Source organism: Hemitrygon akajei, chromosome 9 (assembly GCF_048418815.1).
Source record: "Hemitrygon akajei chromosome 9, sHemAka1.3, whole genome shotgun sequence".
NCBI lineage: Eukaryota > Metazoa > Chordata > Chondrichthyes > Myliobatiformes > Dasyatidae > Hemitrygon > Hemitrygon akajei.
In genome coordinates, this window is record NC_133132.1 from 4,209,288 (window position 1) to 4,223,304 (window position 14,017).

Below are 14,017 nucleotides of genomic sequence, written 5' to 3' on the forward strand. Positions count from 1 at the left end.
AGAATAGGTTGAGTGAACTCGGCCTTTTCTCCTTGGAGTGACGGAGGATGAGAGGTGACCTGATAGAGGTGTACAAGATGATGAGAGGCATTGATCATGTGGATAGTTAGAGGCTTTTTCCCAGGGCTGAAATGGTTGCCAAAGAGGACACAGGTTTAAGGTGCTGGGGAGTAGGTACAGAGGAGATGTCAGGGGTAAGTCTTTTACTCAGAGAGTGGTGAGTGTGTGGAATGGGCTGCCAGCAATGCTGGTGGAGGCAGATACTATAGGGTCTATTAAGAGACTTTTGGATAGGTACATGGAGCTTAGTAAAATAGAAGGCTATAGGTAAGCCTAGTAATTTCTAAGGTAGGGACATGCTCGGCACAACTTTGTGGGCCAAAGGTCCTGTATTGTGCTGTAGGTTTTCTATGTTTCCATGATCAGTCAGGGCATCAAAGGATATGGCAAGAAGGTATGTGTATGAGGTTGGGTGGAATGCAGGAACAGCATAATGGAATGGCGGAGCAGACTCGATGGGGTGAATGGCCTAATTTTGCTTCTACGTCTTGTGGTCTTATAGTGTAAGGTTACAATTCAACTTTAAACTATCAATCTACTCACATTCTGTCAGCCAGTCTCCAGACACTGTTTCTGCAACTTACTCAACATTAGCACCTATACAACAACACTCAGAGTACCAAATAATTGGTTAATTGGGTTTCCTATCAGACAATTAATATCTACACAACCGATCGGTTAATCGGGTTGCCTGTCAGACAATCAATACCTACAAAACTGATCGGTTAATCGGGTTGCCTGTCAGATGATCAATACCTACAAAACTGATCGGTTAATCGGGTTGCCTGTCAGATGATCAATACCTACAAAACTGATTGGTTAATCGGGTTGCCTGTCAGACAATCAATACCTACAAAACTGATCGGTTAATCGGGTTGCCTGTCAGATGATCAATACCTACACAACTGATCGGTTAATTGGGTTGCCTCTCAGACAATCAATACCTACACAATCGGTTCCTTATTAATGAGACGGTCTGTTGTTAGTACAAGTAAGACAGACCCATTATGCTTTCCCTCACACAATCCCCATGCTCTGCCAACCCCCAGACCTTCTGCTCTTCTCCTGAACAGGTCATCTCCAACATGACCTCCGACTACTTTGCAGCAGGACTCTGGGCGAAGATCACAGACAACACCACGCATGGTATCAAGTACTACAATCCAGAGTACTGCACCAGCGAATCCCACGGCACCGCACACATCTCGTTGGTTGCTGAGGACGGCAGTGCTGTGTCGGTGACCAGCTCCATCAACCTGCCGTAAGGCACTGGCCCCTCCTAGAACCTGGTGCTTCTGTAGTGGGTGGAGGGTGGATCTGGGTGTGGGGAGAAGAGATGGACAGATGGGGAGATATGTCTGTGTGGGAGGCAGTGGGGGGAGGGGTGGAATTGGGGGAAGGATGGTGCTGAGGGTCACTGGGGGGATAAGATGACTAGGGTTGAGTGCACAGGGTGGGTGGGAGGGTCTGTGGGTAAAGACTCCCAGCCAATGGGCATCTGGAACTCAACAATCTCACCAGTAATGTCCACTGCAGCGTGGACCATCCCTGAACTGCCAGCCCAGCCTTTGTCTCCAGTGGCAACTACAGGACCAGCCATTTCCCAGTCCATAATACGTTTCAGTGCCGCCGAAGGGTTTCGGCCCAAAACATCAACTGTCCTCTCTTCCACGGATGCTGCCTGGCCTGCTGAGTTCCTCCAGCATTTTGTGCGTGTTGCTTGGATTTCCAGCATCTTCGGATTTTCTCTTGTCCATAATACGCTTCAATGGGATCATCTCTCATTGTTCTGAACCAGTGAGTACTGGACATTCAAAACCAAATCATACGTTAACCTTTTCACTCCCGGGATCTTTCTCATGAACCTCGTCTGGACCCCCTCCAATCCTTTCTTAAATAAGGGGTGCAACACTCCTCACGATACTCCAAGGATTATAAAGCCTTATCACTACATCCTTGCTGAGTGCTCTCAAAATGAATGCTGACATTGCATTTGCCTTCCTCATCATCACATCAGTCTGCAAGTTAACCACTGTTCTCCATAGGGACATGGAAATCTGCAGCACGTCACCCACAATGTTGGGCGGACCAGGTCGCCTACTCTAGAACCTGCCTAGAATGTCCCCAGTGCATAGCTCTCTAGTTTTCTAAGCTCCATGTACCGTGTTCTCTCGAAACTGCAGAGGTGCTCAGTAACTGAAATAATGCCGTACAGTGTTTGATGCTGTACAGTTGCAGTTTTCATTTACACTCTATAACGTTTTATTAAAGCGCCACGTCGTTCTCAGGCTGCTTTACCGTTTCCTGCTCAGAGGAACGGTTTGTCGACAGAGCTGTGAAAATCGATGGGAAGGAACATTGAAGTTAACCTTTATGGAATCCTGCGTGAGGACTCCCAAGTCACTTTGCATCTCTTAATTCTGGATTTTCTCCCTATTAATGCCCCCTTATTTCTTCTATCAAAGTGTAAGTTTGACCTTACACTTCCCTACACTGTATTCCATCTGCCTCTTTCTTTGTCCTTTCTCCTAATCTGCCTAAATCCTTCTGCAGACTCCCTGTTTCCTCAACACTACCTGCCCTTCCACCTGTCTCTGTATCATCTGCAAATTGGCCACAGACCAAAAGACCGTAAGACATAGGAGCAGAATCAGGCCATTCAGCCCATCAAGTCTGTCCCGTCATTCCACCATGGCTGATCCCAGATCCCACTCAACCCCATACACCTGCCTTCATATCATATCCATTAATGCCCTGACAGATCAGGAAACTATCAACTTCTCCCTTAAATATACCCACGGACTTGGCCTCCACTGCAGTCATTCCACAGATTCACTGCTCTGTGGCTGAAGAAATTCCTCCTTACCTCTGTTCTAAAGGGTTGCCCCTCAATTCTGAGGCTGTGTCCTCTAGTTCTGGATATCCCCTCCACAGGAAACATCTTCTCCACATCCACATTATCTAATCCTTTTAATATTCAGTCAATTTCAATGAGGTCCGCCTGCATTCTTCTAAATCCCAGTGGGTACAGGCCCAAAGCTGCCAAACATTAATCAAACTGCCGGATAGTTTACATCTGAACTGGAGGGGGACAAATATTCTCGCAGGTAGGTTTGCTAGAGAGACTCCAGTGGATTTAAACTAGATATGAGGGAGGAGGGGAACCAGAGTGTAGGAACAGATGTATGGGAGAAGGAAGAAAAAGAAGACAGTAAAGTTCTTTGTACTGTTAGAGATAAACAGAGAGGAAGAGGTGGAGAATTTTTTAAGTGCATTTATTTTAATGCTAGGAGCATTATAAGCAAGGTGGATGAGCTTAGAGCATGGATTGATACCTGGAGATATGATGTTGTAGCTATTAGTGAAACATGGTTGCAGGAGGGGTGTGATTGGCAACTAAATATTCTGGGATTTCATTGCTTCAGGTGTGATAGAATCGGAGAGACAAGAGGGGGAGGTGTAGCATTGCTTGTCAGAGAAAATATTACAGCGGTGCTCTGGCAGGATAGATTAGAGGGCTCGTCTAGGGAGGCTATTTGGGTGGAATTGAGGAATGGGAAAGGTGTACTAACACTTATAGAGGTGTATTATAGACCACCTAATGGGGAGCGAGAATTGGAGGAACAAATTTGTAAGGAGATAGCAGATATTTGTAGTAAGCACAGGGTTGTGATTGTGGGAGATTTTAATTTTCCACACATAGACTGGGAAGCCCATACTGTAAAAGGGATGGATGGTTTGGAGTTTGTAAAATGTGTGCAGGATAGTTTTTTGCAGCAATACATAGAGGTACCAACTAGAGAAGGGGCAGTGTTGGATCTCCTGTTAGGGAATGAGATAGATCAGGTGATGGAGGTATGTGTTGGGGAGCACTTCGGGTCCAGTGATCACAATACCATTAGTTTCAATATAATTATGGAGAAGGATAGGACTGGATCCAGGGTTGAGATTTTTGATTTGGAGAAAGGCTAACTTTGAAGAGATGCAAAAGGATTTAGAAGGATTAGATTGGGACAATTTGTTCTATGGGAAGGATGTAATAGAGAAATGGAAGTCATTTAAAGGTGAAATTTTGAGGGTACAGAATCTTTATGTTGTTATTAGGTTGAAAGGAAAGGTTAAAAGTTTGAGAGAGCCATGGTTTTCAAGGGATATTGGAAACTTGGTTCCGAAAAAGAGAGAGATCTACAATAAATATAGGCAGCATGGAGTAAATGAGGTGCTCAAGGAATATAAAGAATGTAAAAAGAATCTTAAGAAATTAGAAAAGCTGAAAGAAGATACAAGGTTGCTTTGGCAAGTAAGCTGAAAATAAGTCCAAAGGGTTTCTACAGTTATATTAATAGCAAAAGGATAGTGAGGGATAAAATTGGTCCCTTAGAGAATCTGAGTGGACAGCTATGTGTGGAGCCAAAAGAGATGGGGGAGATTTTGAACAATTTCTTTTCTTTGGTATTCACTAAGGAGAAGGATATTGAATTGTGTAAGGTAAGGGAAACAAGTAGGGAAGTTATGGAAACTATGACAATTAAAGAGGAGGAAGTACTGGTGCTTTTAAGGAATATAAAAGTGGATAAATCTCCAGGTCCTGACAGGATTTATGACAGGATCTTGAGGGAAGTTAGTGTAGAAATATCAGGGGCTCTGACAGAAATATTTCAAATGTCATTGGAAACGGGGATGGTGTCAGAGGATTGGCGTATTGCTCATGTGGTTCCATTGTTTAAAAAGGGTTCTAAGAGTAAACCTAGCAATTATAGGCCTGTCAGTTTGATGTCAGTGGTGGGTAAATTAATGGAAAGTATTCTTAGAGATGGTATATATAATTATCTGGACAGACAGGGTCTGATTAGGAACAGTCAACATGGATTTGTGCATGGAAGGTCATGTTTGACAAATCTTATTGAATTTTTTGAAGAGGTTGCTAAGAAAGTTGACAAGGGTAAAACAGTGGATGTTGTCTATATGGACTTCAGTAAGACCTTTGACAAGGTTCCACATGGAAGGTTAGTTAGGAAGGTTCAATCGTTAGGTGTTAATATTGAAGTAGTAAAATGGATTCAACAGTGGCTGGATGGGAGATGCCAGAGAGTAGTGGTGGATAACTGTTAGATAGATAGATAGATAGATAGATACTTTATTCATCCCCATGGGGAAATTCAACTTTTTTCCAATGTCCCATACACTTGTTGTAGCAAAACTAATTACATACAATACTTAACTCAGTAAAAAATATGATATGCATCTAAATCACTATCTCAAAAAGCATTAATAATAGCTTTTAAAAAGTTCTTAAGTCCTGGCGGTAGAATTGTAAAGCCTAATGGCATTGGGGAGTATTGACCTCTTCATCCTGTCTGAGGAGCATTGCATCGATAGTAACCTGTCGCTGAAACTGCTTCTCTGTCTCTGGATAGTGCTATGTAGAGGATGTTCAGAGTTATCCATAATTGACCGTAGCCTACTCAGCGCCCTTCGCTCAGCTACCGATGTTAAACTCTCCAGTCCTTTGCCCACGACAGAGCCTGCCTTCCTTACCAGCTTATTAAGACGTGAGGCGTCCCTCTTCTTAATGCTTCCTCCCCAACACGCCACCACAAAGAAGAGGGCGCTCTCCACAACTGACCTATAGAACATCTTCAGCATCTCACTACAGACATTGAATGACGCCAACCTTCTTAGGAAGTACAGTCGACTCTGTGCCTTCCTGCAACCTGTTTGTCAGGTTGGAGGCCTGTGACTAGTGGTGTGCCTCAGGGATCTGTACTGGGTCCAATGTTGTTTGTCATATACATTAATGATCTGGATGATGGGGTGGTAAATTGGATTAGTAAGTATGCAGATGATGGATACTAAGATAAGTGGCATTGTGGATAATGAAGTAGGTTTTCAAAGCTTGCAGAGAGATTTAGGCCAGTTAGAAGAGTGGGCTGAAAGATGGCAGATGGAGTTTAATGCTGATAAGTGTGAGGTGCTACATTTTGGTAGAAATAATCCAAATAGGACATACATGGTAAATGGTAGGGCACTGAAGAATGGAGTAGAACAGAGTGATCTAGGAATAATGGTGCATAGTTCCCTGAAGGTGGAATCTCATGTGGATAGGGTGGTGAAGAAAGCTTTTGGTATGCTGGCCTTGATAAATCAGAGCATTGAGTATAGGAGTTGGGATGTAATGTTAAAACTGTACAAGGTGTTGGTAAATAAGACCAAATTTGGAGTATTGTGTACAGTACTGGTCACCGAATTATAGGAAAGATGTCAACAAAATAGAGAGAGTACAGAGAAGATTTACTAGAAGTTAACGAGGACAGAGAAAGGTTGAACAATTTAGGTCTTTATTCTTTGGAGCACAGAAGGTTGAGGGGGGATTTGATAGAGGTATTTAAAATTATGAGGGGGATAGATAGAGTTGACATGGATAGGCTTTTTCCATTGAGAGTAGGGGAGATTCAAACAAGAGGACATAAGTTGAGAGTTAGGTGGCAAAAGTTTAGGGGTAACTTCTTTACTCAGAGAGTGGTAGCTGTGTGGAATGAGCTTCCAGTAGAAGTGGTAGAAGCCAGTTCAATATTGTCATTTAAAGTAAAATTGGATAGGTATATGGACAGGAAAGGAATGGAGGGTTATGGGCTGAGTGCAGGTCGGTGGGACTAGGTGAGAGTAAGCGTTCGGCACGGACTAGAAGGGCCGAGATGGCCTGTTTCCGTGCTGTGATTGTTATATGGTTATATGGTTATATGAGTGCAGGTCGGTGGGACTAGGTGAGAGTAAGCGTTCAGCACAGACTAGAAGGGCCGAGATTGCCTGTTTCTGTGCTGTAATTGTTATATGGTTATGTGGTTATGTTAGCCCCTCCTTTCGTGGAATCATCCTTGTGAACCTCCTCTGGACTCTCTCCAATGACAACACAATCTTTCTGAGATTCGGGGCCCAGAACTGTTGACAATACTCCAAGTGCAGCCTGACAAGCCTCAGCATTATCTCCTTGCTTTTATATTCTCTCCCCTTTGAAATGAATGCCAACATTTCATTTGCCTTCTTTACCACAGACTCAACCTGTCAATTAACCTTCTGGGAGTCTTGCCTGAGGACTCCTAAGTCCCTTTGCATGTCTAATGTTTGAATTTTCTTCCCATGTAGATAATAGTCCACACTATTGTTCCTTTCACCAAAATGCATTGTCATACATTTCCCAGCACTGTATTCCATCTGCCACTTTTTTGCCCATTCCTCCAATTTATTTAAGTCCTGTTGCAATTACATTACTTCCTCAGCACTACCTACCCCTCCCTTATCTTTGTATCATCCTCAAACTTTGCCACAAAGACATCAATTCCATTATCCAAATCATTGACAAACAATATGAAAACCAGTGGTCCCAATACTGACCCCTGAGGAACACCTCTAGTCACTAGCAGCCAACTGGAAAAGGCCCTCTTTATTCCCACTCTCTGCCTCCTGCCTGTCAGACATCCCTTTATCCATGCCAGTATCTTTCCTGTAATGCCATAGGATTTTATCTTGTTAAGCAGCCTCGTGTGTGTCACCTTATCAAATGTCTTCCGAAAATCCAAGTAAATAACATCCACTGCCTTTCCTTTGTCCTTGTCTCCCTGCTTTTTACTTCCACAAAGAACTCTAACAGATTTGTCAGGCAAGGTTTCCCTTCATAGAAACCATGCTGACTTTGACTTACTTTATCATTAATCCCCAAGTTCTCCTCATCCTTAATAATAGACCCCAACACTTTCCCAACCTCTGAGGTTAGGCTAACTGACCTATAATTTCCTTTATTTTGCCTTCCTCCCTTCTTAAAAAGTGAAGTGACATTTATGATCTTCCAGTCCTCCGGGACCATGCCAGAATCACGTGATTCAAGAAGGATCATGACCAATGCATCCGTTATCTCCCAGGTGACTTATCCACCGTAAGACCTTTCAGTTTGCCCAGCACCTTTACCTTTGTAATAGCAATGGCACTCATTCACGCTCCCTGACACTCACAGACCTCTGGCACACTGCTAGTGTCTTCCACATTGAAGACAGATGTAAAGTACTCATTATCTTCATCTGTCATTTCTTCATCCCCCAGTACTACCTCACCAGCATCATTGTCCAGTGGTCCGATATCAACTCTCACCCCCCTTTTACTCTTTATATAACTGAAAAACCTTTAGTATTCTGCTTTATATTACCGGCCAGTTTGCCCTCATATTTAATACCCTCGGCAGGGGATGGTATTGGGGATGGACTCAGAGAGGCTGTGCCGGAGGGGATGGTCGTCAGCTCGGAGGTTCGACGGACTCGGAGTCTGCTGTGGTCAGGTCACTTTCACTGTGTGCTGCGTCTGCGAGGCTGGGTTCCACGGAGCTTTCACTGTGTGCTGCGTCTGCGAGGCTGGGTTCGACGGAGCTTTCACTGTGTGCTGTGTCTGCGAGACTGGGTTCAACGGAGCTTTCACTGTGTGCTGTGTCTGCGAGGCTGGGTCCGACGGAGCTTTCACTGTGTGCTGTGTCTGCGAGGCTGGGTTCGACGGAGCTTTCACTGTGTGCTGCGTCTGCGAGGCTGGGTTCGACGGAGCTTTCATTGTGTGCTGTGTCTGCGAGGCTGGGTTCGACGGAGCTTTCACTGTGTGCTGCGTCTGTGAGGCTGGGTTCGACGGAGCTTTCACTGTGTGCTGTGTCGGCGAGGCTGGGTTCGACGGAGCTTTCACTGTGTGCTGCGTCTGCGAGGCTGGGTTCGACGGAGCTTTCACTGTGTGCTGCGTCTGTGAGGCTGGGTTCGACGGAGCTTTCACTGTGTGCTGTGTCTGCGAGGCTGGGTTCGACGGAGCTTTCACTGTGTGCTGCGTCTGCGAGGCTGGGTTCGACGGAGCTTTCACTGTGTGCTGCGTCTGCGAGGCTGGGTTCGACGGAGCTTTCACTGTGTGCTGCGTCTGCGAGGCTGGGTTCGACGGAGCTTTCACTGTGTGCTGTGTCTGCGAGGCTGGGTTCGACGGAGCTTTCATTGTGTGCTGTGTCTGCGAGGCTGGGTTCGACGGAGCTTTCACTGTGTGTGTGTCTGTGAGGCTGGGTTCGACGGAGCTTTCATTGTGTGCTGTGTCTGTGAGGCTGGGTTCGACGGAGCTTTCACTGTGTGCTGCGTCTGCGAGGCTGGGTTCGACGGAGCTTTCATTGTGTGCTGCGTCTGCGAGGCTGGGTTCGACGGAGCTTTCACTGTGTGCTGCGTCTGCGAGGCTGGGTTCGACGGAGCTTTCACTGTGTGCTGCGTCTGCGAGGCTGGGTTCGACGGAGCTTTCACTGTGTGCTGCGTCTGCGAGGCTGGGTTCGACGGAGCTTTCACTGTGTGCTGCGTCTGCGAGGATGGGTTCGACGGAGCTTTCACTGTGTGCTGCGTCTGTGAGGATGGGTTCGACGGAGCTTTCACTGTGTGCTGCGTCTGTGAGGATGGGTTCGACGGAGCTTTCACTGTGTGCTGCGTCTGCGAGGCTGGGTTCGACGGAGCTTTCACTGTGTGCTGCGTCTGCGAGGCTGGGTTCGACGGAGCTTTCACTGTGTGCTGCGTCTGTGAGGATGGGTTCGACGGAGCTTTCACTGTGTGCTGTGTCTGCGAGACTGGGTTCGACGGAGCTTTCACTGTGTGCTGCGTCTGTGAGGATGGGTTCGACGGAGCTTTCACTGTGTGCTGCGTCTGCGAGACTGGGTTCGACGGAGCTTTCACTGTGTGCTGCGTCTGCGAGGCTGGGTTCGACGGAGCTTTCACTGTGTGCTGCGTCTGTGAGGCTGGGTCCGACGGAGCTTTCACTGTGTGCTGCGTCTGTGAGGCTGGGTTCGACGGAGCTTTCATTGTGTGCTGTGTCTGCGAGGCTGGGTTCGACGGAGCTTTCACTGTGTGCTGCGTCTGCGAGGCTGGGTTCGACGGAGCTTTCACTGTGTGCTGCGTCTGTGAGGCTGGGTTCGACGGAGCTTTCACTGTGTGCTGCGTCTGCGAGGCTGGGTTCGACGGAGCTTTCACTGTGTGCTGCGTCTGCGAGGCTGGGTTCGACGGAGCTTTCACTGTGTGCTGTGTCTGTGAGGCTGGGTTCGACGCTTTCATTGTGTGCTGTGTCTGCGAGGCTGGGTTTGACGGAGCTTTCATTGTGTGCTGTGTCTGCGAGGCTGGGTTCGACGGAGCTTTCATTGTGTGTGTGTCTGCGAGGCTGGGTTCGACGGAGCTTTCACTGTGTGCTGCGTCTGCGAGGCTGGGTTCGACGCTTTCAGTGTGTGCTGTGTCTGCGAGGCTGGGTTCGACGGAGCTTTCACTGTGTGCTGCGTCTGCGAGGCTGGGTTCGACGGAGCTTTCATTGTGTACTGCGTCTGCGAGGCTGGGTTCGACGGAGCTTTCACTGTGTGCTGCGTCTGCGAGGCTGGGTTCGACGGAGCTTTCATTGTGTGCTGCGTCTGCGAGGCTGGGTTCGACGGAGCTTTCATTGTGTGCTGCGTCTGCGAGGCTGGGTTCGACGGAGCTTTCACTGTGTGCTGTGTCTGCGAGGCTGGGTTCGACGGAGCTTTCACTGTGTGCTGTGTCTGCGAGGCTGGGTTCGACGGAGCTTTCACTGTGTGCTGCGTCTGTGAGGCTGGGTTCGACGGAGCTTTCACTGTGTGCTGCGTCTGCGAGGCTGGGTTCGACGGAGCTTTCACTGTGTGCTGCGTCTGCGAGGCTGGGTTCGACGGAGCTTTCACTGTGTGCTGTGTCTGCGAGGCTGGGTTCGACGCTTTCATTGTGTGCTGCGTCTGCGAGGCTGGGTTCGACGGAGCTTTCACTGTGTGCTGAGTCTGCGAGGCTGGGTTCTACGGAGCTTTCATTGTGTGCTGCGTCTGCGAGGCTGGGTTCGACGGAGCTTTCATTGTGTGCTGCGTCTGCGAGGATGGGTTCGACGGAGCTTTCACTGTGTGCTGCGTCTGTGAGGCTCGGTTCGACGGAGCTTTCACTGTGTGCTGCGTCTGCGAGGCTGGGTCCGACGGAGCTTTCACTGTGTGCTGCGTCTGCGAGGCTGGGTTCGACGGAGCTTTCACTGTGTGCTGTGTCTGTGAGGCTGGGTTCGACGGAGCTTTCATTGTGTGCTGTGTCTGCGAGGCTAGGTTCGACGGAGCTTTCATTGTGTGCTGTGTCTGCGAGGCTGGGTTCGACGGAGCTTTCATTGTGTGCTGTGTCTGCGAGGCTGGGTTCGACGGAGCTTTCACTGTGTGCTGCGTCTGTGAGGCTGGGTTCGACGGAGCTTTCACTGTGTGCTGCGTCTGCGAGGCTGGGTCCGACGGAGCTTTCACTGTGTGCTGCGTCTGCGAGGCTGGGTTCGACGGAGCTTTCACTGTGTGCTGCGTCTGCGAGGCTGGGTTCGACGGAGCTTTCACTGTGTGCTGCGTCTGCGAGGCTGGGTCCGACGGAGCTTTCACTGTGTGCTGCGTCTGCGAGGCTGGGTTCGACGGAGCTTTCACTGTGTGCTGCGTCTGTGAGGCTGGGTTCGACGGAGCTTTCACTCTGTGCTGCGTCTGTGAGGCTGGGTTCGACGGAGCTTTCATTGTGTGCTGTGTCTGCGAGGCTGGGTTCGACGGAGCTTTCACTGTGTGCTGTGTCTGCGAGGCTGGGTTCGACGGAGCTTTCATTGTGTACTGCGTCTGCGAGGCTGGGTTCGAAGGAGCTTTCACTGTGTACTGCGTCTGCGAGGCTGGGTTCGACGGAGCTTTCACTGTGTGCTGTGTCTGCGAGGCTGGGTCCGACGGAGCTTTCACTGTGTGCTGTGTCTGCGAGGCTGGGTTCGACGGAGCTTTCACTGTGTGCTGCGTCTGTGAGGCTGGTTTCGACGGAGCTTTCATTGTGTACTGCGTCTGCGAGGCTGGGTTCGACGGAGCTTTCATTGTGTGCTGTGTCTGTGAGTCTGGGTCCGACGGAGCTTTCACTGTGTGCTGCGTCTGCGAGGCTGGGTTCGACGGAGCTTTCACTGTGTGCTGTGTCTGTGAGGCTGGGTTCGACGGAGCTTTCATTGTGTGCTGTGTCTGTGAGGCTGGGTTCGACGGAGCTTTCACTGTGTGCTGCGTCTGCGAGGCTGGGTTCGACGCTTTCACTGTGTGCTGCGTCTGCGAGGCTGGGTTCGACGGAGCTTTCACTGTGTGCTGTGTCTGCGAGGCTGGGTTCGACGGAGCTTTCACTGTGTGCTGTGTCTGCGAGGCTGGGTTCGACGGAGCTTTCACTGTGTGCTGTGTCTGCGAGGCTGGGTTCGACGGAGCTTTCATTGTGTACTGCGTCTGCGAGGCTGGGTTCGAAGGAGCTTTCACTGTGTACTGCGTCTGCGAGGCTGGGTTCGACGGAGCTTTCACTGTGTGCTGCGTCTGTGAGGCTGGGTTCGACGGAGCTTTCACTGTGTGCTGCGTCTGCGAGGCTGGGTTCGACGGAGCTTTCACTGTGTGCTGCGTCTGCGAGGCTGGGTTCGACGGAGCTTTCACTGTGTGCTGCGTCTGTGAGGCTGGGTTCGACGCTTTCATTGTGTGCTGTGTCTGCGAGGCTGGGTTCGACGGAGCTTTCACTGTGTGCTGCGTCTGCGAGGCTGGGTTCGACGCTTTCATTGTGTGCTGTGTCTGCGAGGCTGGGTTCGACGGAGCTTTCACTGTGTGCTGCGTCTGCGAGGCTGGGTTCGACGGAGCTTTCATTGTGTACTGCGTCTGCGAGGCTGGGTTCGACGGAGCTTTCACTGTGTGCTGCGTCTGCGAGGCTGGGTTCGACGGAGCTTTCACTGTGTGCTGTGTCTGCGAGGCTGGGTTCGACGGAGCTTTCACTGTGTGCTGCGTCTGTGAGGCTGGGTTCCACGGAGCTTTCACTGTGTGCTGCGTCTGCGAGGCTGGGTTCGACGGAGCTTTCACTGTGTGCTGCGTCTGCGAGGCTGGGTTCGACGGAGCTTTCACTGTGTGCTGCGTCTGCGAGGCTGGGTTCGACGGAGCTTTCACTGTGTGCTGTGTCTGCGAGGCTGGGTTCGACGGAGCTTTCACTGTGTGCTGCGTCTGTGAGGCTGGGTTCGACGGAGCTTTCATTGTGTGCTGTGTCTGTGAGGCTGGGTTCGACGGAGCTTTCACTGTGTGCTGCGTCTGCGAGGCTGGGTTCGACGGAGCTTTCACTGTGTGCTGTGTCTGCGAGGCTGGGTTCGACGCTTTCATTCTGTGCTGCGTCTGCGAGGCTGGGTTCGACGGAGCTTTCACTGTGTGCTGCGTCTGCGAGGCTGGGTTCGACGGAGCTTTCATTGTGTGCTGTGTCTGCGAGGCTGGGTTCGACGGAGCTTTCACTGTGTGCTGCGTCTGCGAGGCTGGGTTCGACGCTTTCATTGTGTGCTGCGTCTGCGAGGCTGGGTTCGACGGAGCTTTCACTGTGTGCTGCGTCTGCGAGGCTGGGTTCGACGGAGCTTTCACTGTGTGCTGTGTCTGTGAGGCTGGGTTCGACGGAGCTTTCACTGTGTGCTGTGTCTGCGAGGCTGGGTCCGACGGAGCTTTCATTGTGTGCTGTGTCTGTGAGGCTGGGTTCGACGGAGCTTTCATTGTGTGCTGCGTCTGCGAGGCTGGGTTCGACGGAGCTTTCACTGTGTGCTGCGTCTGCGAGGCTGGGTTCGACGGAGCTTTCACTGTGTGCTGTGTCTGCGAGGCTGGGTCCGACGGAGCTTTCATTGTGTGCTGTGTCTGTGAGGCTGGGTTCGACGGAGCTTTCATTGTGTGTGTGTCTGCGAGGCTGGGTTCGACGGAGCTTTCACTGTGTGCTGTGTCTGCGAGGCTGGGTTCGACGGAGCTTTCACTGTGTGCTGTGTCTGCGAGGCTGGGTTCGACGGAGCTTTCACTGTGTGCTGCGTCTGCGAGGCTGGGTTCGACGGAGCTTTCACTGTGTGCTGTGTCTGCGAGGCTGGGTTCGACGGTGCTTTCACTGTGTGCTGCGTCTGCGAG

General features: G+C 50.0%; 1 protein-coding gene across 1 annotated transcript in view; it reads left to right on the forward strand.

Moving 5' to 3' along the window:
* LOC140732860 (glutathione hydrolase 1 proenzyme-like) overlaps nt 1–14,017 on the forward strand; it is a 1,003,644-nt gene that overhangs the window by 655,229 nt on the left and 334,398 nt on the right. The window contains exon 9 of the mRNA XM_073055492.1: nt 1,134–1,321. Coding sequence (XP_072911593.1) covers nt 1,134–1,321 — 188 coding nt within the window. The remainder of the gene's footprint in view (nt 1–1,133; nt 1,322–14,017) is intronic.